Below are 22,881 nucleotides of genomic sequence, written 5' to 3'. Positions count from 1 at the left end.
AACAGCTCTGTGTCGCATGACCTAGATGGACCTTTATTGTACGTCTATAGAGTCTGTCTAGGTTGAAGATACAGGGCAAGGAGAGGAGCCCACTGGCTGGTAAGGGGCAAGGAGAGGAGCCCACTGGCTGTAAAGGAAACAATATGATTTTTTTATGTTTTATATAAGGGCAGCACTATAAAAATGTTTTTAAGTGCTGGAGGACCCATTTAAGGTTTAAAATGTTATAACAAAGAAAACACAAAGTCTGTATACTGTACATTTTACTCAATTTCCTATTTCCCTAACTGGCAGAACATGGTAACTGTTTCTATTATACCCCGACAGACCCTTTAATAAATAGGACCCTTTAGGATCTAGTATAAACAGATATCTGCACAATCTTTCAAGAATTTGAGAAGTCACTATTAGAGATGAGAAAAGCTGGATCCAGTCCTGGGAAACTTCTCCCAGTTTCCCAGGACTGGATCCATCTTTTCCCAGCACCTGGGGAGGGGTGGCATGGAGCAGAGCAGACTTCAATGCCCGCAGCTTTATTACTACCCTTGGCTGGGTCCTTCTGGTCCTTCCCAGAGGGATATCTGGCTAGTCCTGTGTTTCGAGACTCTTCAGCGAGGCTCCACTTTTGCATATTCATGTTTCTCAGGGGGCAATGCACCTAGGATTTCACTGCATTGAGCGCTTTCACTAGCAGCCGGCATTGTTAGCTTTTGGCTGGTCTCCCTGAGATCAGCGATCTGTTTCTCTTATGGCTCTATTAGCCATTGCTCCCACCTAGCCAGAATCCTGCTCCACACTGATGAGGGGCAACACCCCGAAACAGCTGGATGTGGGTGGATACCTGGCCTTGGCTTTTCTCTTGTCATTACATTGACTTATATGGCCACTTAATATGGTGGCTGGGTCCTTCCCGGAGGGATACCTGGCTAGTCCTGTTTTTCAAGACTCTTCAATGAGGCTCCACAGGCTCTTCTTTTACTATAGGTTGGCTCATCTCTATCCAATATGAATAGAACATATGGTAAACACGTTATTTGATGTAATAACTTGTTAATCCACTTTACCAAGCAGCATAAGATGGCCATGCATTTCTGATATCTGTCAGCTATTCCTCTCACCTCTCCAATCACATGCACACTCAACCAAGGAACCATGTTTCTTAATTAGAAACAGGGCGTTAAATAATAATAATAATAATAATAATAATAATAATAATAATAATAATAATAATGCTTTTATTTGTATAGCGCACACAGAATCCGCAGCACTTTACATAGTTAAATGGGCATTCCTATTGAAAAAAAGGGAAAAAAAAAGAAAACTTTTTACATAGCTCTTGATTTTGATCAGTTGGGTTCTCTCACCCAACGATCAAGATAACAAGCAGGGAGAAGTGTACAAAAGCGTACAGGAAATTGTATTAAAAGTCTATGAGTTCACTGGGCAGAGATGAGCGATAGCTAGGATGTGGCGTGCACTGCTTTGCACTTTTCTCTGCTCATTCTGATCAGTGGGGTCTTAGAAATGAGACCCCTATTAATTGAAACTTTTTTCTCAATAACAGGTATGCTTTAAGACACCGGGCTTGAACAAAATGAAATTTTTGTTTCCCATCAACATCTTCCACCAGGGAAGAACCATGATGTCTCCACATAAATTAGATGAACAGCCATTCCTGCCAACGTAGTATATTTGGCCTACATTTATCCAATGTATATAACCACTTTTAGGAATGTTGAAATCCATTCCCTTATCATACTGTAGCTTCTCAATCATTACTGCATCATCGCACATTCATATCAATAAACTAGTTGTTTGCAGTTATTGACCCTCTTTTTCTTTACCCTATCAATGACACAAATAAGGTCACCAAAGTCATCTGTTTGCTCCATTGTCATAACTAAAAACCACTGTGCCACCTGTAGATCCAGGCTTTATTATAACTTGCTTCTTTCCTTTTTTTTCCTGCTTTGTATCTCTTAATTCAACTTTATTGTATTGTTTAAAATGTTTTTTATTATATCAATAAATTGTGACATTAATAACACCAATAAAATTTTATTGTATTCCCATAAAACCGAGTGTGGTGAAACTGTAATTTTAAGAAATAGCAGTACACACAGGCACAGTGGCATTTGTATCATTAACATCTCAGAGGACCCACCACTGTTATAGACTAATATTAAGATACAAGTTCTATTCTATAAGGAAGCGCTTTATACAATCATTAAAAGTACATGTGTTAATAAAGAGTTCTCATTCTTAGATCATTATAGCAATGTATTGTCATTAACACACAGCAATGGGAATAGTTCCTTATTCTCCTTTACCCCAATTATATATACTGTATGTTAAAGAGGTTATCAAGTACTCTAAAATTTTTCATATTGTGCTGTAGACATATGGAAAATAAAAAAAATAGCCCATGCTTACCTCTCCTTGCTCCTCTGGCGTCTTCTGCTGTGTCTTCGGTGTCCCCCGCTGAAAACAGCCACCATTTTCGAGACATAATCATCTTGGGAATAACAGCCACCTCAGCCAATCATTGATTGAGAGAGGACAGTGCTATGGCCAGTGATTGGTTGAGGGGGCTGTCACTCCCGAGACAAGTTTATCTCGGAAGTGGCGGTGGCTGCAATCAGCAGGGGACCCAGAGACATAGCAGAAGAACGCTGGCAGAGCATGCACAGGTAAGCATAGGCTCTTTGTTATTTTCTATATGTCTATGTCTACAACACAATATCAAAAATATTAAAAAGCCAGATAACCTCTTTAACCCCTTAGCGACCCATGACGTATCTAATACGTCATGGCGCCGCGGGGGCTGTTCAGAGCGGGGTCCCGCCGGGACCCCGCTCTGAACGGCACTGATCCCGGCTGACACGTGCAGCCGGGCAGTGCCTCTGTTAATTAAGCACTTCAATGCAGCTGTCAAACCTGACAGCTGCATTGAAGGGCTTTAGACATCACATCCCTGGTGTCTAGTGGGTCGGATCTCCCCCCCACGATGCGATCGCGGGGGGGAGATCCGTTCTTCTGGCCGTGCCGGGCCTCAGCGTCGGAATGACGCTGATCCCGGCTCGGCAATAGATTGCTATGGCCTGCAGCAGGCCATAGCAATCTATGACCGATCTCATGGATCTTTGCTGTGTATATACACAGCATTGATCTCTATGAGAGATCATTGCTGTGTATATACAAGCCCCCCAGGGGGGCTTCTAGTCCATGTAAAAAAAAAAGTAAAAAAGTGTTTTTATTAATAAAAAATCCCCTCCCCTAATAAAAGTCCAAATCACCCCCCTTTTCCCATTTTATAAATATAAATTAATAAATAAATAAATAAATAAACATATTTAGTATCGCCGCGCGCGTAATCGCCCGAACTATTAATTAATCACATTCCTGATCTCGCACGGTAAATGGCGTAAGCGCAAAAAAATTCCAAAGTGCAAAATTGCGCATTTTTGGTCGCATCAAATCCAGAAAAAATGTAATAAAAAGCGATCAAAAAGTCGTATATGCGCAATCAAGGTACCGGTAGAAAGAACGCATCATGGCGCAAAAACTGACACCTCACACAGCCCCATAGACCAAAGGATAAAAGCGCTATAAGCCTGGGAATGGAGCGATTTTAAGTGACATATATTTGTTAACAATGGTTTGAATTTTTTACAGGCCATCCGATACAATATGTTATACATGTTATATATCATAGTAATCGTAACGACTTGAGGAACATGCATAACAAGTCAGTTTTACCATAGGGCAAACGGTGTAAATGCAAATCTCTCCGAAATCAAAACAAATTCGTTTTTTTTTTCAATTTGACAGCGCAAATGATTTTTTTCCGGTTTCACAACATATTTTATGGAAAAATTATGCCTGTAATTGCAAAGTACAATTGGTTTCGCAAAAAATAAGCACTCATATAAGTCTCTAGGTGAAAAAATGCAAGCGCTATGGACTTTTAAACATAAAATGGAAAAAGCAAAAGCGCAAAAACGAAAATTGGCTTGGACCTTAAGGGGTTAAAGACCTTAAAATTAAGGCCAAACTCCTCATATTCAACCTGAACATTTCCCCCAAAGCTTAAAGTGACATTATGACTTCTCTACACAGATGTAAAGGGTAAATTTAGCAGTTTTCATACCTTATTTTATATCATACGTCATGGTGATTGTTCCAGTAAAAAGGGATCTTTTATCATCTGTGGATTGTGCTGCCTGGGCGGGGCTTTGTAATCGTGGTGCCACTTAGCTCTGCTCACATTGCCACTTTATCCCCGCCCCCTCTGTGATGTCATCGGTGCATAGATTACTTTTTACTGGAACAAGCACCATAACGTATGAAATAAAATAATGTATGAAAACTGCTAAATTTACCCTTTGCACCTGTGTGGAATCATAAGTAAGTCATAATGCAAAAAGAGGGTGACAGTGTCACTTGTATATTCTTCCCTATCTATGCCTTCTGCGATACAATAGAATTCATATTTTATTAAATATTGATTATGCGATAACACGGCTGTCACCTTGCAGTCCACAAGTGAGTAGCAGAAAACAAGAAATATTATTTTCTCAAGATAAATCCCCTTTAATTAAAATAGGGTTCTGTACATTTTACTGTGTCAACTGTTTGAGCAAATTTTTAATATGAGAGCTGGACATAGATTGACAAAACCAGTTAGCTTATATGTGATTTTAAGTTGGGAAAACATCCAAAGAACTTAACCATTAGAGGAGCGGGCCAATTTAAATTTTTGCATTTTCGTTTTTTCCTCCTTGTGCTTAAAAGGCTAGAGCAGTTGCATTTTTTCACCTAGAGACCCAGATGAGACCTTATTTTTTGCGCCACTAATTGTACTTTGCAATAACAAGCTGAATTGGTTCATAAAGTACAATGCAAAGAGGGGTGATTCAAACTTTTATTAGGGGAGGGGGCTTTTTATTAATAAAAACACTTTTCTTGTATTAGAAGCCCCCCCTGGGTAACTTTTAGTATAAGTACACTAATCTCTCATTGAGATCTATGCAGTATAGTTATACTGCATAGATCATTGAGATCGACACTCGATTGCTTTTAGCTGCTGCAGCCGAAAACAACAGAGTGCCGAGCCGGGATCAGCGCCATTATGGCGCAGACCCCAGCAGGTACCAGACACAGGGATTGCCCCTCCGCGATCGTGTCGCAGGGGGGCAATCCCACCACTAGACATCAGGGATAAGGCTGCATATAGTAATCAGATGCAGCTGTCAACTTTGACAGCTGCATCTGATTACTTAATTAGCGGGCACGGCGATTGGACCATGCCCGCTAATAGCCATGGTCCTGGGCTACATGCGGCACCCGGGACCGCAGCGGTTCAGAGCGCAGCTCCGTTCTGAACACCCCTAGGCAGCCCAGGCCGTCTAGGTGTTAAAGCGGCTCTTTACCCACAATGTCACCCCAAACCACTTGTACCTTTGGATAGCTGCTTTTAATCCAAGATCTGTCCTGGGGTCCGTTCTTCAGGTAATTCAGTTATTGTCCTAAAAAACAACTTTTAAACTTGCAGCCCTGTGCCTAGAGGCCGTGGCATGGCATGCCCTAACTTCCCCACCCTCTTCACAATTTTTCCTATTCCTCTGCAGTGAAAACTACATAGGTGCCTTAACCATCCAGCCCATTTGCCGTGCTGACACAGGTGATGAATAGTTGAAAATCTGCCTGGAGCACTCCTAATGATGAGGAGGATAGAGAGGAGGGATAGAGAGGTTGTGCCAGCCTAATGCATACACAATCTAGGCCACGGCTGTTGGGCATAGGGCTGCAAGTTTAAAAGTTGTTTTTTAGGATAATAACTGCATCAACTGCCGAACGGACCCCAGGACAGATCTTGGAGTAAAAGCAGCTATCCGAAGGTGCAAACGTTTTTTTTTTTTTTTTTTTTGGGGGGGGGGGGGGGGGGGGTCTGAGTACAGAGTCACTTAAAAAAAAAAAAAAATAGCTGTAAGCCAAGTGGGAATTGTGATTACCAACTAATTGGTTTTAGTTTACCAAGCAGATAACAAAGAAATGAGATTTTTTTATTTTTTTTTTAAAAGAACTTTATAGAGTGGTGTCCTGGATTACGAGCATAATTTGTGACCGGGACCGTGCTTGTAATCCAAATACACTCTTAAACCAAAGCAAATTTTCCCATTAGAAATCACTGATATGCAGACAATTGTTTCCACACCCCAAATATAATTATTTTTAATTCTGAGTAACATGTAAAAGAAATGAAACAAACATCTAGAAACAGCTTGACAGCTGTTTGTCAAGTTAAATATTATTGCCAGAAAAATCTTGCGTATAGCTGGAAAAAGGTGCAGCCTTATTGCAAACCAAACCAAATCTGATGGGTGGGCAGAGGTCGCTTCTATACCAGATTTATCTTGATTTACAAATCATGGTGAAAATGTACACCAGTTTATAAGCGGCATTGATATCTGCCTCAGTCTCAGATTCAACAGATGTACTGAAAGGCGTGCACCTCACAGTAAATTTGTAAATTTGGCATGGGGCAATCTGGGTGGGCCTGTATGTTAGATACGCATACTTGTATACTGGTCTTGATAGATTCCATATATATATATATATATATATATATATATATATATATATATATATATATATATATATATATATACAGTATATTGCAGTGAAATTATAGAATTCAGGGATTTGATCAAATCCTAGGAAATGATTAAATGAACACGCCGTTCCATCATTTCTCTAGGGATTTGATCAAATGCCTGACCCTTTTCATAGAAATGATGGAATGAACAATTAAGGAGTCACCCAACCCACCCAGACAGGGGAGCAGAGCGGCACACCTCCTGGCAGGCATATGGTGGCGGGCGGACTGGAACTCCCAGCAGGCATGGCGGCGGAAGCGGACGGGGGAGCAGAGTGGCACACCTCCCCGACAGGCATATGGTGGCAGGGCAGATGGGGGAGCAGAACGACACACCTCCCGGCAGGCATATGGCGGCGAAGCAGATGGGGAGCATAGCGGACAGGCTGGGGGAGCAGGAGGCGTGTAGCAGGAGAATGAGCGGAATGGGGAGGAGAGAGGCGGCGGAAGAGGACGGGGAGCAGAGCGGACAGGTTGGGGGGGGAGCAGAGAGGTGATACGGTAAGCAAATTCTATGTTGCTGGGGAAATGATAAAGTTAATTCCATCACATCATTTCCCTGAAAGGGGTCAGCGATTTGATCAAATCCCTAGGGAAATGATGGAACAGCGTGGTCATTTCATTATTTCCTGGGATTTGATCAAATCCCTTAGAGCTGGCGTAATTCTTAATAAATCAGATGCAGGAGGCGCTGCCTTATCGGGGATACGGCTGGCGTATTTCCAGGGGTGCATCCAGGGCCACATTTTCATAGATGTCCCTCTAAACTTTGGGTCTCTAAACTGGGGACCTCCAGTTGTTGCAATACTACATTTCCCATCATGCCTGGACAGCCAAAGCTTTAGCTGTCCGGGCATGATGGGAATTTTGGTTTTGCAACAGCTGGAGGGCCACAGTTTTGGGGACCCATACTCTCGTCTTTTTTTAATTTTTTTTTTACTATTCACGTTATTATACACAATTAAAAAAATTCAGAAATATTTTAAAGATTTTTGTTATAAATTTTAACCCACTACTGGGTTTGCTTTTATCTTTTTACTCCACTACAATTTTTTATTTTTTTTATTTTTGCCAAGTGTTTTTATTAGAGTATTATTTATATACCTAGTTTAGCCATTTTCATCAATTTACAGTTTCTTAGAAAAGAAGCATTGCATTCAGTCTGCCTTACAGTTTAAAGGGCAGCAATCAGAATAATTTTCTGCTAATGGACGCAATAAAATACTTCTGTTTTCCACTGAACAATAATTAGTTTTAACTAAAATGGATTGCTTTTAGCATGATCAATGGAACTCAGCGAGGGTTGCCTATTTAGCTCCTGTAATTTGTCTGAGAGGCCTTTTAAAACATAACTAAGTGTATTTTAACTTTAAAGGTAATTACAAATATAGCATATGTCAGACTGCCAATTTACTCCAAGGTGCTCGCTGAAAAGGGCACATAAAAAGCTGTCTGAGGTTTGTTTTTCTTTCCATAGGAAAAAAAAAATCATTTCTTTTCCTCCCGAGCGCTGTGCAACTTCGCCTTTTAAATGTTTCATACAATTCATTATTAGTAACACTCTGCATTTCAGAAAATGATGCATTTGCTATCTCACTAACTCCGTTACATTAATTCTCGCCATCAACTCCCTCCACTCTTTGTACCATTGGAGTGAAAAGAATACCTCCAAAATTGATTGCATTAATCTCTATTACATTTTTATTCTGCCTTTCACTATACACTGGAGTTTCACTGATTGAACACATATTTCTTAGTGTGAAGCTGAAGAAATCTAAACAGCAATTATCATTATATCCAAGATAACACTGTGTATTAATTTAAATAATTAAAAAAAGAAAAAAAAAGAAAAATAATATGTCTCTATATCAAAGTTTTCCGCAAGGATAATCTAGCAGTATTTTAAATGAGCGCTACTTTTAAATAGCTTTAGGAAATGAGCTGTAAATCTATAAAATAATTGTATCAGATATATTGCAAGAACAAATAGGCATTTAGTCAAAGAAGACAAAAAACTTCTAAGTGGTTATTGACTATTTGTGAACAGCCGCCGAAAGTCTTTACCGGGAATTAAATATAATTGTTTTCAATTCTCTGGGTAAAAGCAGGAAATTTAAAGGTGTCGTATATGGAATGTACTTAAGCGCTGCTGGTTTCTCTATATAGGGCTATTTTTTATACTTTCAATATATCAGATCTTATTCGAATTTTTTTTCCCTCACCCACAGATATGAGTAAGTATTCTACCGGGGCTTGAAACTGTAGATGCTATTAAAGGGAATTAAGCCTCTGGCTATGTTAGATTATAGAATCTAAATACAGTACAACTTTTTTTTATGTTTGCTCTAGGGCCGTATTTACCTTTGAGATCTACTTATTGTCGGAACGTATGTTTCTTTTCAAGGCTGAAAATGCAGAGTCTCAGAGAGAATGGGCCAAGGCAATATCTAAGGTAATGCTGATAATTATCTGATAAAGTTAAGCCTAAGGCATTAGCATAAAATAAATTGGAGCTGTTAACAGTAGGATCTCAAAGGAACCAGCTGTAATGTTTTAAATTTATATATTTATATGTGTTTTGCAGTGTACTTTATAATGTGCATTTTTTATGTTCTTTTCATTTAAATATACTGTGCTTACGGGTAAATACATACATTACATGCATGGAAATATTCTATTGTCATAAGGTATTGGAAATGGTTTTCCAGATAAAATAAACTGTAGCACTTTGTGTGAATATTGGTGTGAAACAAACAGCTTGACAGTATTCTAACAATATGTTACTTGGACATTTTCAAATATGGATATGAGGTAATGAGAAGTGAATCTGTCACCCCCTGAAACTGTTGACATTACTAGATAAATTTAAATGAAATCATTCAGGACATACCTTTTTTGGCCATGTTCACACACAGTATATTTTCGTAAAAGTACGGCCGTTGTTACCAATTGAACCAACGGCCGTGATTAATAGGAAAATATATGTTACCTGGCCGTCTATGGAATCCCGGCTGGAGTGTATACACATAGTATATGCTCCGGCCGGGTTCTCTAGCATCTTTGCAAACAACTGACATGTCAGTTTTCTGCGGCCGCTATTCACAGAATAGTGGCCGCAGAAAACCCTGTAAGTGCACACAGTGGAGCGAGCGGCTCTGGCCGCACGCTCCATAGTGTGCAGTGGGGGTTCTGATGAAGGCGCGCACGGCCGGGATGATCTTTTCAGAAACTGGCCATTTTGTGACATAGCCATACAGCGTCTGAACATAGCCATACAGAGTCTGAACATAGCCATTGTCTGTGTGTCTGTTTTTATTTTCATAAAAAAAATGTTTATTTGGACTGTTAATAAGGTTGAAGAGGCGGAGCCTATTGTTCTCTGTACCCTAACACCGCTACACCTTACTATGTTGTATACATACTGTACAACCCTGATTGCTAGTATTATAGGAGTGCTAGAACCCAAAGAACTATAGGCCTGCCTCTTTGACATTATAGCCCAAATAAAGTTTTTTTTTATAAAAAAAAAAAAAAAAAAAAAAAAATATGTTCTGAATGCTGTTATTGAAACCTATTTATTGATACTGCCAGCTCAGTAGGCAGTCAGAGGGTGACAGATTCACTTTTTATTCACTATAAATTATTGGTATGTGAATGGTCTTTAAAGAGGACCACATTGTTCCCATAACTCCAAACTATTTGACATATTATTGCTCATTCTTATGATCTTACTGTCCCACTGCTTTAACATTTTAATGGTAAGATATGTAAATATAAGTTATACAGATTTATACACTTTTACCTTTCTTTGTGTATTTATTCAAAAAATTCTCACGACATTTTATCAAAACCTCAACGGGCTGCAATTTACATGGCAACCACGGCAATGGCAATTTGAGTGATCCGATTAGACATATAACTGGTAAAACCCCTGTACTGGTCTATTCACCAATTTGCTGTTTAGTATCTACTCTCTACAGTAAGGTATGGTACTACAGTATATGTTCTGTATTGCTCATTACCCATGCTATGTTGATCTAATTCTTTATAGCACCAGGTGAGGGTAGTTCCACTTATTTTTCTGGTACACTGTGTAATGTATAGGACCCTGAACATTGACACCTATCTCTTTATGTACACTCATACATTGAAGGATGCAAATTACTGAGTAGGACCGCCTACTTGACTATTTAGCTGAAAATGAGCAGAGGTTTCTATAAATAAATAATGTAGAAAGTTGTAAAGTTATGCACTTGGGGGTTTAAGAAGACATTAAACTTAACTTTACCAACTAGTGCCTGACAGCTGCTGCAAAGATAAATAAATACATGGGGTTCATCAAAGTAGATGCTCATGACAAGAACATAGGGTGAGATTTATCAAACTGGTGTAAAGTAGAATTGTCTTAGTTGCTCCTAGCAACTAATCAGATTCCACTTTTCATTCCTCACAGATTCTTTAAAAAATGAAAGGTGGAATCTGATTGGTTGCTAGGGGCAACTAGGACAATTCTACCATGTTAGATAAATTTCCCCCAAAGTTTTGCCTCTAATCAATTAAAAGATTACACATGCAATATTGTGCACAGTTCTGAGCACTTGCATAAAAGAAGGATATGACTGAGCCGAGGTGCTGAGGTGCAGAGGAGGGAAATCAAAGTAGCTAGGGTAAGGGGTAGATTACAGTACCAAGATTATTAAAATGAATGTACAGTTAGGCTGGGTTCACACTACGCTTTTGCAGTCCGTTTTTTTTCTGCTTTTGCAAAAAATGCACGAAAAACAGATGCGTGTGTGTGCATACCTTTTGATCCGTTTTTCCATTGAATTCCATTATAACAAAAATGAACCAAAACGGATCCCTTTTTTTTTAACGCACACAAAAAACGTAGTCTACTTCATTTTTGTGTCCGTTAAAAAGAAACTGATCCGTTTTGATCAGTCCCGATTTTCACCCAATTTTTGCAAAAAAAAAAAAACATTGCAAAAACGTAGTGTTAACCCAGCCTTAAATTTATCACTGGCAGAAAGGCACCAGTGTGGGGGTTGCCGGTGGTGTGGTCCTTTTTGTGAAACACCATTCGGTTCCCGCTCTTGGCACTGTTCTTTTGCCGTGCATAGGCCCAACTCTATGCACTGGGGATGGGCCCGCCGCCCCCAGTGTGATGATATCCCCTCTCTACTGTGAAGTGGCTCCATTGATTATAATGGATAATTCTTTTGCAATTATGGACAAACTTACACAAGGTATGAATGTAGTCTAACTTTGTGGAAGAACACCATAATCCACTCTAGAAAGCAATTGTAATTATTGTGTCATATCATTTTAAATATGATTTTACGCTTTACTGTATGTGTTATTTACAGTGATATATATTCTATTCCACCTATTTCTTCTAGAATTTTGTTCCTGCTGTAGATGAATATTTAACAGAATTAGAATTTGATTTAATTGGATACTTATATTACAAAGACACATATAGCCTTATGGAATGGAAAGAAGGTTGGTTTGCCTTGGAGAAAAGTTGCCTACACTACTATCACGGGCGAGGAGATGCTAAAGGACACAAAATTCATCTTAAAAAACTGCAGGAACTGAGTAAGATTATATAGTTTTATTTTAATTTCTTTACAATGAAACTATTCAGTGCAAATGATGAGTGAAGAGTGCTGTCCTAGAGTTTCTTGAGCTGTGTCATATCACTGTATGATGATGGTTTAAGCGAATGTACCATCAGGTTCATTAGCTTTAAGTACTTGCGGTGAAGCCGTTGCAGTGGTCCTTTTTTGAACTGCGGCCCGGTTCCCATGTAGGGCACCGTTCTGTTCACAGGTACCAGGCCGGGGGTGAAGCACTGGAGGCGTGCCGGCCCGCCCCGAGTCGGATGAAACCCCCTCCCTTTTATTACACAGCTCCATTGATTCTAATACATGGGTTCTATACATGGGTAATACTTGATGGAACATTCGCTTTAAAGGTGTTGTTTAAGAAGAAAAAAAAAACTCTCCATGGCTGGTGGTGTAGTTAAAATAATGAACAATACCCATTCCAATTAACATGAAGTGATGTTCACCTGGCTGTAGGGCTGGGCGGTATACCCCAAAAATACCAATACTGTCTCTTGCGTCAGTTAACCGACCCCAACTTAGTCAGAACAGTATCTGCTGGGCAGAAGATGTTCATTGCATTACAATACACTGATTGTTGCTGTCCCCTCTATTTGTGTCAGCAATAATCCAGTAGCGGAGGTTTAATGGGGTTTGTCTTTTTTTGTCATGGTTTGGAGTTACAACCCTTCATCCTGCCTCCTAAAATTGTTGTCCTTCACTTCCACATGTGTGGTTTTAGAGCTGGGACAAATGCATGCACAAAATAGCAGTCCTGCTAGCCTTCTCCAGAAGATGTTGTCTCATAACGGTATGACGTGGCCAAAGAGGCTGTAATTGAGCGCTTTTTAAGGCAAACACTGAAATAATGCCCCACCACCAGGGGTCTTACAAATAGAGACAATAGCTGAACATAAATAGCAACTGTTACAGAACATCTTTGGAAACAAACCTGTCAATTACCTGATTGTTAAATTGAAATAAATGCTAATGAATTGCAAAATGGAGATAGGGCAGTGTATATGGGAACCACATACCGCAGTTCCAGTAGGAGAGGAGAGCACAGACAGGGTCCTGCTGCGTCTGGGAGTGATCCCTGGCTGCTGCTATCAGGGGTCACACAGAGGCTGCAGGACGCTGGGCTCGGTGTCTGCTCCCCCTCCCCCTGCCTCCAGCTCCTCTTACTGCACGTGACTTCCTCCTCCTGGTGTGGAGCTGTCGGGACGATGGAGGAGAGGGCTGCCGGGTGAGGATGACAGCCTGCTGCTGCTGCAAGGAACATGAGGGGGATTCACCACTACACCCAGCATGCTAGAGGGAGTAAGTATACTGTATATGTAGTGTGTAATGTGTATGAATGTAAGTGTATAATGGATAAATGTAGTGTGTGTTACATGTCATGTGTATAGTGTATGGACTGGATGGTTTGAATCTGTATAATGTGTTTTCATGGATGTGTGAGTGTGTGTATGTATATATATATATATATATATATATATATAATGGTGTGTGTGTGTGTGTGTGTGTATATATATATATATATATATATATATATATATATATATATATATATATATATATATATATTGCTGACTCCAAGTGTTGAGATGAATAGACTGTGTAAAGGAGCTGCAGCCATTCTCCGGCCTCATCAGTCCTATGTAATTGCTGCAGCTCCTATGTATAGCTTATGATGACATCACTAAGGCAATACGGTGTATTTTATTGAGAAAAAAATAAGATGGTATTCAGTCCTTAGGTGGTGGTCACTGTATGGCGTTAATATTGGTCTGTATATAGTGTCATTATGCAGTGGTCACTCTTTGGCATTAATATTGGTCTGTATATAGCAGGGGTGGGGAACCCTTTCCATGTCGAGGGCCAGTCGGGCATTAATAAAATCATTTGAGGGCCGCATACCGTGCACGGCAATTAGTGTGGGTTTGCAGCACCCAGGGCAGGGCAAAGTGTTGTTTCCCTAGTGCCCCTGCTATTGTAGTTAACCCCCAGTGATGCCCCTGCTATTGTAGTTAATCCCCTGTGATGCCCCTGCTATTGTAGTTTACCCCCAGTGATGCCCCTGCTATTGTAGTTAACCCCCAGTGATGCCCCTGCTATTGTAGTTAACCCCCAGTGATGCCCCTGCTATTGTAGTTAACCCCCAGTGATGCCCCTGCTATTGTAGTTAACCCCCAGTGATGCCCCTGCTATTGTAGTTAACCCGCAGTGATGCCCCTGCTATTGTAGTTAACCCCCAAGTCATGTCCCTGGTAGCCTAGTTAACCCACATCAGTCATATCCCTAGTGGACTTGTTAACCCCCATCAGTCATGTCCCTGGTAGCCTAGTTAACCCCCATCAGGCATGTCCCTGGTGGCCTAGTTAACCCCCATCAGTCATGTCCCTGGTAGCCTAGTTAACCCCCATCAGTCAAGTCCCAGGTAGCCTAGTTAACCCCCATCAGTCATGTCCCTGGATGCAGCCCTCGGGCCGGAGGTTCCCCACCCCTGGTATATAGCGTATATATAGAGTCATTACTGCCATAGATTGACTACCACATAATGACACTATATACAGACGAATATTACCGCCATACAGTGACCATTACATAATTACTCTATATACACACTATATACAGACCAATAGTACAACCATAGAGTGATCGCCACAATATATTGGTCTGTATATAGTGTATATAGAGTCATTATACAGGGGTCAGTCTATGGCAGTAATTTTGGTCTGTACATAGAGTCATTATGCAGTGGTCACTCTATGGCGGTAATATTGGTCTGTATATAGTGTCATTATACAGTGGTCACTCTTTGGCATTAATATTGGTCTGTATATAGCGTATATATAGAGTCATTATTGCCATAGATTGACTACCACATAATGACACTATATACAGACCAATATTACTGCCATACAGTGACCACCACATAATGACTCTATATACACACTATATACAGACCAATAGTACAACCATAGAGTGATCGCCACATAATATTGGTCTGTATATAGTGTGTATATAGAGTCATTATACAGGGGTCAGTCTATGGCAGTAATTTTGGTCCGTATATAGAGTCATTATGCAGTGGTCACTCTATGGCGGTAATATTGGTCTGTATATAGCGTATATATAGAGTCATTACTGCCATAGATTGACTACCACATAATGACATTATATACAGTACAGCCACAGTACAGTATACTGTATATAGTACAGCCATAGAGTGATCGCCACATAATATTGGTGTGCATACAGTGTATATAGAGTCATTATACAGGGGTCAGTCTATGGCAATAATATTGGTCTGTATATAGAGTCATTATGCAGTGATCAATCTATGGCGGTAATATTGGTCTGTATATAGTGTGTATATAGAGTTATTATGTGGTGGTCAGTCTATGGCGGTAATATTGGTCTGTATATAGCGTATATATAGAGTCATTACTGCCATAGATTGACTGCCACATAATGACTCTATATATACACTATATACAGACCAATAGTACAGCCATAGAGTGACAGCCACATAATATTGGTCTGTATACAGTGTATATAGAGTCATTTATTATACAGTGGTCAGTCTATAGCGGTAATATTGGTCTGTATATAGTGTATATAGAGTCATTATGTGGTGGTCACTCTATGGCGGTAATATTGGTCTGTATATAGTGTATATAGAGTCATTATGCGGTGGTCACTCTATGGTGGTAATATTGGTCTGTATATAGTGTATATAGAGTCATTATGGGGCGGTCACTTTATGGTGGTAATATTGGCCTATATATAGTGTGTTTTCTTCAATAACGGTATGGAGGTAATATTTGGTCCTGATTATAGTGATTTTTTTTATTTATTTTTTTAAAGCAATTCATATAAATAGTTCTTGTGTTTACACCACTAGCGGCAGTCCTGACATGTAGGGGCAGTCCTGGCATTTAGCGGCAGTCCTGGCATGTAGCGGCAGTCCTGACATGTAGTGGCAGTCCAAGAATGTAGCGGCGGTCTTGACATGTAGGGGCAGTCCTGACATGTAGGGGCAGTCCCTGCATGTAGCGGCGGTCCCTGCATGTAGCGGCGGTCCCGGCATGTAGCGGCAGTCCCGGCATGTAACGGCAGTCCCGGCATGTAACCTTCTGAACTGAGTAAGGGCCCTAATACATGGAGCAAAAATTGTCCGAATCAGGACGATATCACTCTGTGAGGACACTGGGGAACATGATCAGGTAGTATATATCACAGACAAGGCCTGAGGTCACTGGAGAACGTGATCAGGTAGTATATATCTTTATTGTTTACTATATGCAGCAAGGATTGCACACACATCACTAATGATATACTGTATATATACACATAGGGGGAGATTTATCAAACATGGTGTAAAGTGAAACTGGCTCAGTTGCCCCTAGCAACCAATCAGATTCCACCTTTCATTACTCAGATTCTAAGTAGGTGGAATCTGATTGGTTGCTAGGGGCAACTGAGCCAATTCTTGTTTACACCAGTTTGATATATCTCCTCCATAGCTTTTGCTCTCTAACCGAGCTCCATTCTACCAGATTGGCGCTCACTTCTGCAGAATATCAGGCCGTGTAATGCGGCCTTAAAAGTGGCCGTACGCTTCCAATAACTGCTGGCTGAACAATCCTTCAGCTGACAATTATCTCTCCCATCTGGTCCCGTCCTCCCCATACACAGAAATTTGGCACATCTGAGTTTTCCTGTGTTCTCTATGAGAGGGGAAAGCCATAGCCATACAGATCTGATGGCGGCTTATCTCTCTCAGAACAAAGAGGTTGGGCATTGATTTTCCATCAATCTCGACCCCCTATGTCCACTGATATCATCTGTCAGAGGACTGTCCAGAGAGCCCCATACACCTTACACTGATGGCCGAACCCACCAGGAGCAACAGGTATCACCAACAAAAGAGTAAAATGTATGGGGACCTTAAATTGTTGCTAAAATATTTCAGCATTTGGGGACCCAACTTTGCCCAGGGCCACATGTAGTCTAAAACCGTCCCTGACTGTACACACAATTGCATACATATATAGATAGATAAACCAGGGCCGGCGTCCGCACAGGGCTTACCTGCGGAAGTGCCAGGGCCCACAGCGCCTCTAGGGGCCCATAGGAGGAGAGGGGCCCAGTGTTTTAATGTTCAACCTGCTCACTCTAGTGCAGGGTTGAGTAGGCTGAACATCAGAAGACACAGGAGATGGAGCAGGACCTGCACAGAGAGAGAAAAGGGTGAAGGACCTGATCACATGACCTGAATGTCCTCAATCTTACAGTGTGGAGAGCAGCCCGAGAGGAAGAGGGAGAAGACTGAGCTGTAAGTGCTTTGTGTCAGTGTAAGTCAGTCAGTGCTTCAGTGTGTCAGTGTCTGTCAGTCAATCATTGTCTGTCAGTGTCAGTGTGTTTGTGTATGTTAGTGGTATTTCAAGTAATTGTGCATAGTGTGTGGATGATGGTGCATAGTGCATGGATGAGGGGCCTGTTGAGGCTCTGTCGCCCAAGGGCCCGCAAAAACCTGGAGCCGGCCCTGACATAAACACACTGACACACACACATACAAATGCATATATGTATACAATCATAAACATACTGACATACACATAGATACAGTACATACACACACACAGATACATACACACATACTGACGCACACAAAGATACAGTACATACACACACTGACACACACATAGATACAGTATACATACAGATGTATACACATATACATACATAAACACACTGACGCACACACACACACAAATGCATACATGTATACATACATACATAAACACACTGACACACACATACAGTACATGCACACACATAAGCACAGCTTACAGCTTTGTCTTCCCCTCTTACTATCTGCTGTTAGGCCGGTCGTTACAAACTGTAAGTTTCAGGACCTGTGGGTCATGTGACACAGATCCTTCACCACTCTCCCTTTCCAGGACTTCACCATGCCTTATGGGTGGAGCGGCCTTGATTCCAACAAATTAAAGTCACACAGTGGGTTCCCCATTCTAGCCCTTGCTAACTTCTTTATGGCATCTAGGAACTAACAGATATGGCAGCAATTTAAAGGTGCAATACACAACAAATGGCAGTCTAAAACTTCTGTTAAAAAAAAGTAAAAAAAAAAAAAAAAATTGGTTAACACAAACATAGCACTTCACAATATGACATAAAATGTTTTATAAGAAAGACATCTGTTAGATTTGAGATGTGTTTGCACAGTTTACAGACACCCTATTTTATTTTATTTTCGTTATTTGTGTAAACTTTCTATTTATTCACTATAGGAAAGGCTGGTTGGGAAGTTGGGGATTGAGCCTGGGATGCCAGATATGTATGGCATATTCTGTGAATTAGCTGTATGTGCTTATGATAAGAATAACCCTAAACCTATTCAGACCATGACATCTAAGTTACTATTATAAATTTCTTCAGTTAATAATTATGTCATACTGATGTAGCTCAAATATATGGAAAATTTCAAAGATCCATAATTTAACTTGTATTTGTTTTCTAGCACGAAGTTCAACCATGATAAATGGAGAAAAGAGAAATGTTGTAATACTCGTTGAAAATGGAAGGTAATAATTTTACAAAATGATGTTACATTATTTTTGCAGAAGGTGTAGAAAACAAATGTGACAAGTGCGAGGAACCATTTTTCACTTTTTTAATTAAACAACCACAATCCTTAGAATTTGTAAGACACCACATATAAATATATTCTCAGGCAAATTGGCTAAAAGTTTCTATGACCTAATATAATTTAAAGGGAAACCCAAAGGAAAAACTTGTACACAGCATTGTGTCTAGTGAAGGGCCTGAGGAGGAGGAGCATGACACAAAGTTTCATAGAAAAGCACAGGGGAAATCTCTATATTATACACTATTTTCTTCCACAGTACACCGTCCACAGTTGTTGTTAAAGCGAATGTACCATCAAGTACAGTTTTTTTATATGAATAGACCATCGCAGGGATGCCGATGCCGCAGTCCTTTTATTGAACCGTGACCCAGTTCCCGTGCACGGGGACGGGTACATTACACTGGGGGAAGGTTGGCCCACCTCCAGGGCTTCAGGCTGGGCCGGTACCCAGGAATAAACTTGCACCATGCACAGGAATCGGTCTGTGGTTCAAAAAAAGCACTGCAGCACTTTTTTTAAGTTCAAAATATTCCTTTATTTGCCATCAAGAGGTAGGCAAATATTTTTGTAAAATGCTTGAAACTTACAAAACCAGAATAGGCTATAGTGGAATACCTCCATACAGAGTCTGTATATGAAACTTAAATGAATCCATGTACCTTTGTATTAAATTAGAGATATAAGGAGGGGGGAGCAGGGCCAAGTTAATGAGGAAGGCAAGACAAGTGGTAGCCTAGGGCACCATTCAAGGTTCATACAACCAATTAGAGTATTATGGTGTGTTTGCTATTTCCCCACTTTCCTGTTTATTGCCCTAATGTAGTGTTTACACAGAAATTTATCTGACAGATGTTTGAAGCCAAAGCCAGGTACAAACTATACACAGGGAACAAGTCATGAAGGAGAGACTGAGATTTTTGCTCTTTTTTAAATCCATTCCTGGCTTTGGCTTAAAAAAATCTGTCTGATAAATCTCTCTGTGTAAACGCACCATTAGGGCAATAGACAGCAAAGTCGGGAAATAGGAGAATTTATTTGACTGTCCATAAAAAGGTATTGCAGGAGAAAACTAATACCCAATATAATTGAACATTGTATATTTAGGCTATGTTCACACAACGTCGAAAAAAGGAAAAAAAAGCGTCTGCTTTTTGTGTTTAAAAAGATGTCCGTTATTGCATCATTTTATTTGTCTTGACTAAAATGCATTGAAGTCTATGGAATAAAGGACGTCTTTTTCACACATTGAATGCGAACGCCTAAAAAGACGTCCGTTGTTCAATACAATGTGTGAAAAGACGTCTGTTATTCCATAGACTTCAATGCATTTTAGTCATGTCACTTAAAATGATGCAATAACGGATGTCTTTTTAAACACAAAAAGCGGACGCCTTTTTCCTTTTTTGGACATTGTGTGAACATTAGTCAGATGAACCTACAGCTGGTGGCAGGTTTGGCTGACAGTATGAGATGTATAAGGTAAGGCCTTAAAGGGGTGCTCCGGCGGGGGGGGGCACTTTTTTGGGGGGACTGGGGAGGAGGTGGCTGAAATAAAAGACGTCCACTACTCTCCCCGGTTCCAGCGGCGGGTCCCGCATCATGGCGCTCCGGTCCCCGGTTCCCAGCCGCTTCCGGGTGTCTGACGCGGGCCCGAGACGTGACGTCTCAGGTCCGCTCAGCCACTCAGTGAAGGAGGCGGGATCTATTTGAAGTCCACTCGGATCCCGCCTCCTTCACTGAGTGGCTGAGCGGCTCTGAGACGTAGCGTCTCGGGCGGCGTCAGACACCCGGAAGCGGTCGGGAACCGGGGACCCGCCGCTGGAACCGGGGGGGTAAGTGGACGTCTTTTATTTCAGCCCCCACGCTGGAGCACGCCTTTAAGACTGCAAGAACACAAAATGTCTGCTGGCCGAGTTGCGGTGGTGCATCCTCCTGTTGTATTGTGGCCTCCCGACTCTCCACCAACAAGGGACCAAGGGCATACGCTGACCATGGGTATAGGAGATGCTCTAATACATACACGTATGTATATATATATATATATATATATATATTATATATAGCAGGTGGTAAGATAAGACACAAGCAAAAAAGTTTAGCAGCATGGGAGCAAGGAAGGTAAGTATAGTCTTAGCATCTGCCTGAGCAGAGTTATGAAAAAAAAAAAAAAAAAAAAAAAAAAAAAATATATATATATATAGTTTCCTGGATTACCCTTTAACCCGACTGTAAAAGTTATTTTTGCTGCTGTGCTCAAACATGGTTTCACCTTGGTTCAATGTGTTAATTGACAGCAGCACAAGATACAGTACTGTATTTTTAATGGCTTGTACAATACGTTCTTCTTTCATTTAATTCATTATAGATACGCAAAAAAAGTGTCTAGATTTTCTAATTCCATTTTCCAATGTGCAGGACATTATATATCCACGGACATACAATACTGGATTTCATGGTCTGGCATCATGCAATAGAAAAAGCAGCAGGTACAGATGGCAATGCACTACAGGATCAGCAGCTCTGCAAAAACAACATTCCTATTATTGTGAACAGCTGTATGGCATTTGTTACACAGTATGGTGGGTAATACAGACTTTATGCTCAGCAGATTGTTTCTAAATGATATTAGTTATTTGTGAGATGGCTAAAATCTGTATATTTTCAATACATGTATATCAATTAAAATGAGAGGAGTCAGGATGCTGATGCTTGTTGTTTCATGAGCAATTATAATCAGCCTTCTGCTTTCGGATCTGTAGTGTTGATGTTTGTCGGAACATGTTGCCAGAAAAACTGTAAGACCTGAATGTGTAGCTTGTCTAACAAGAGTTATTCACAGACTTTTATCCCTAAATACACTGTAACATTATGAGCTGGGGGACTGCTTAGTAAAGAATGTCATTGTAATAGCAGACAGCAACTCATGAACAACAACTTTCTGTGGCGTGCCTATAGTACCATAGAGGCACAGTATGAAACTGCTATAGAGTCTTAGATGTGTCCAAGACTAAACGGTTCTCCCATGATACTGTGTCATAATGACGTAATGCCTGCAGCTTCCACTAGGGGAGCTCACTGCAAACAGTCTAGTATAACTTCGGATTAGTTCAAAATGAATGCTAAATCCATATGCAGTAAGCCTCCCCTTTGGTGGCTTCAGGCAGCTAGATTTACAGCTTTGTCAAGTTAGAAAAACAGTGTCCCTTATACAAATGTATTCATCAGTACAAAGTATGGGGCCTCAAAATGGATTGGCAAATATACCATTAACCAACATTTTTGCCATGAAATGTGTAAATGTTTTGTTCCTATTCCTTTGCCTATTTATCTTAAAAAAATTACCTACCACCCAATCCGTAATCCCACCCCCAGTGCAACAAACCGCTTAATTTGCATATCGAATAAAGTGAAGTTTTCTTGAAAACGGCACTTTTATCCTCAACCATCACACATTTTGTATACACTGTGGATTTTATTCTATGGAGTTTTGCCTGTATAAATAAATATAAACAAATAGTTGAACACAGCATAAAATATGCAGCTTATACTCAACGTGTGAACATACCCTTGGAGTTGCTGCATATTTTTTAGTGTACATTATGCAAATTTTTTTTTTAAATGAACACCAAAGGAGAGATACTGTAAAACTGCCATGTATCAGCAGCTATATTAATATCTAAGAAAGGGTAAAAACCATGAATTGTCAGCCTCACATAGTAGAAAACCTGCAACCAATCACTGCATCAATTTGTTAGGAAACTTGTGCGGTGATTGGCTGCCACATTTCAGACATTTGCGTACATGTGTTCTCACCTTTAAGAAATTGGCCCACCGCATTCTACTCTGCTTCTCTCCTGTGAAGTCTTTGAAGGAGAAGCAGTTGTTATACGGCTGGTGGCTGGGATAGACTTTTCACATTAGGCTGAGGAATATAA

At 40.5% G+C, this 22,881-nt stretch overlaps 1 protein-coding gene across 1 annotated transcript in view; it reads left to right on the top strand.

The window, feature by feature from the left end:
* ARAP2 (ArfGAP with RhoGAP domain, ankyrin repeat and PH domain 2) overlaps window positions 1-22,881 on the top strand; it is a 250,653-nt gene that overhangs the window by 111,198 nt on the left and 116,574 nt on the right. Inside the window, exons 17-20 of the mRNA XM_069977501.1 lie at window positions 9,008-9,110; window positions 12,058-12,256; window positions 18,818-18,881; window positions 21,362-21,525. Coding sequence (XP_069833602.1) covers window positions 9,008-9,110; window positions 12,058-12,256; window positions 18,818-18,881; window positions 21,362-21,525 — 530 coding nt within the window. The remainder of the gene's footprint in view (window positions 1-9,007; window positions 9,111-12,057; window positions 12,257-18,817; window positions 18,882-21,361; window positions 21,526-22,881) is intronic.

This window comes from Dendropsophus ebraccatus, chromosome 7, assembly GCF_027789765.1.
Source record: "Dendropsophus ebraccatus isolate aDenEbr1 chromosome 7, aDenEbr1.pat, whole genome shotgun sequence".
NCBI classification, from domain to species: domain Eukaryota; kingdom Metazoa; phylum Chordata; class Amphibia; order Anura; family Hylidae; genus Dendropsophus; species Dendropsophus ebraccatus.
Note: the sequence above shows the minus strand (reverse complement) of the source record. Positions and strands in the feature narration are given on the sequence as shown.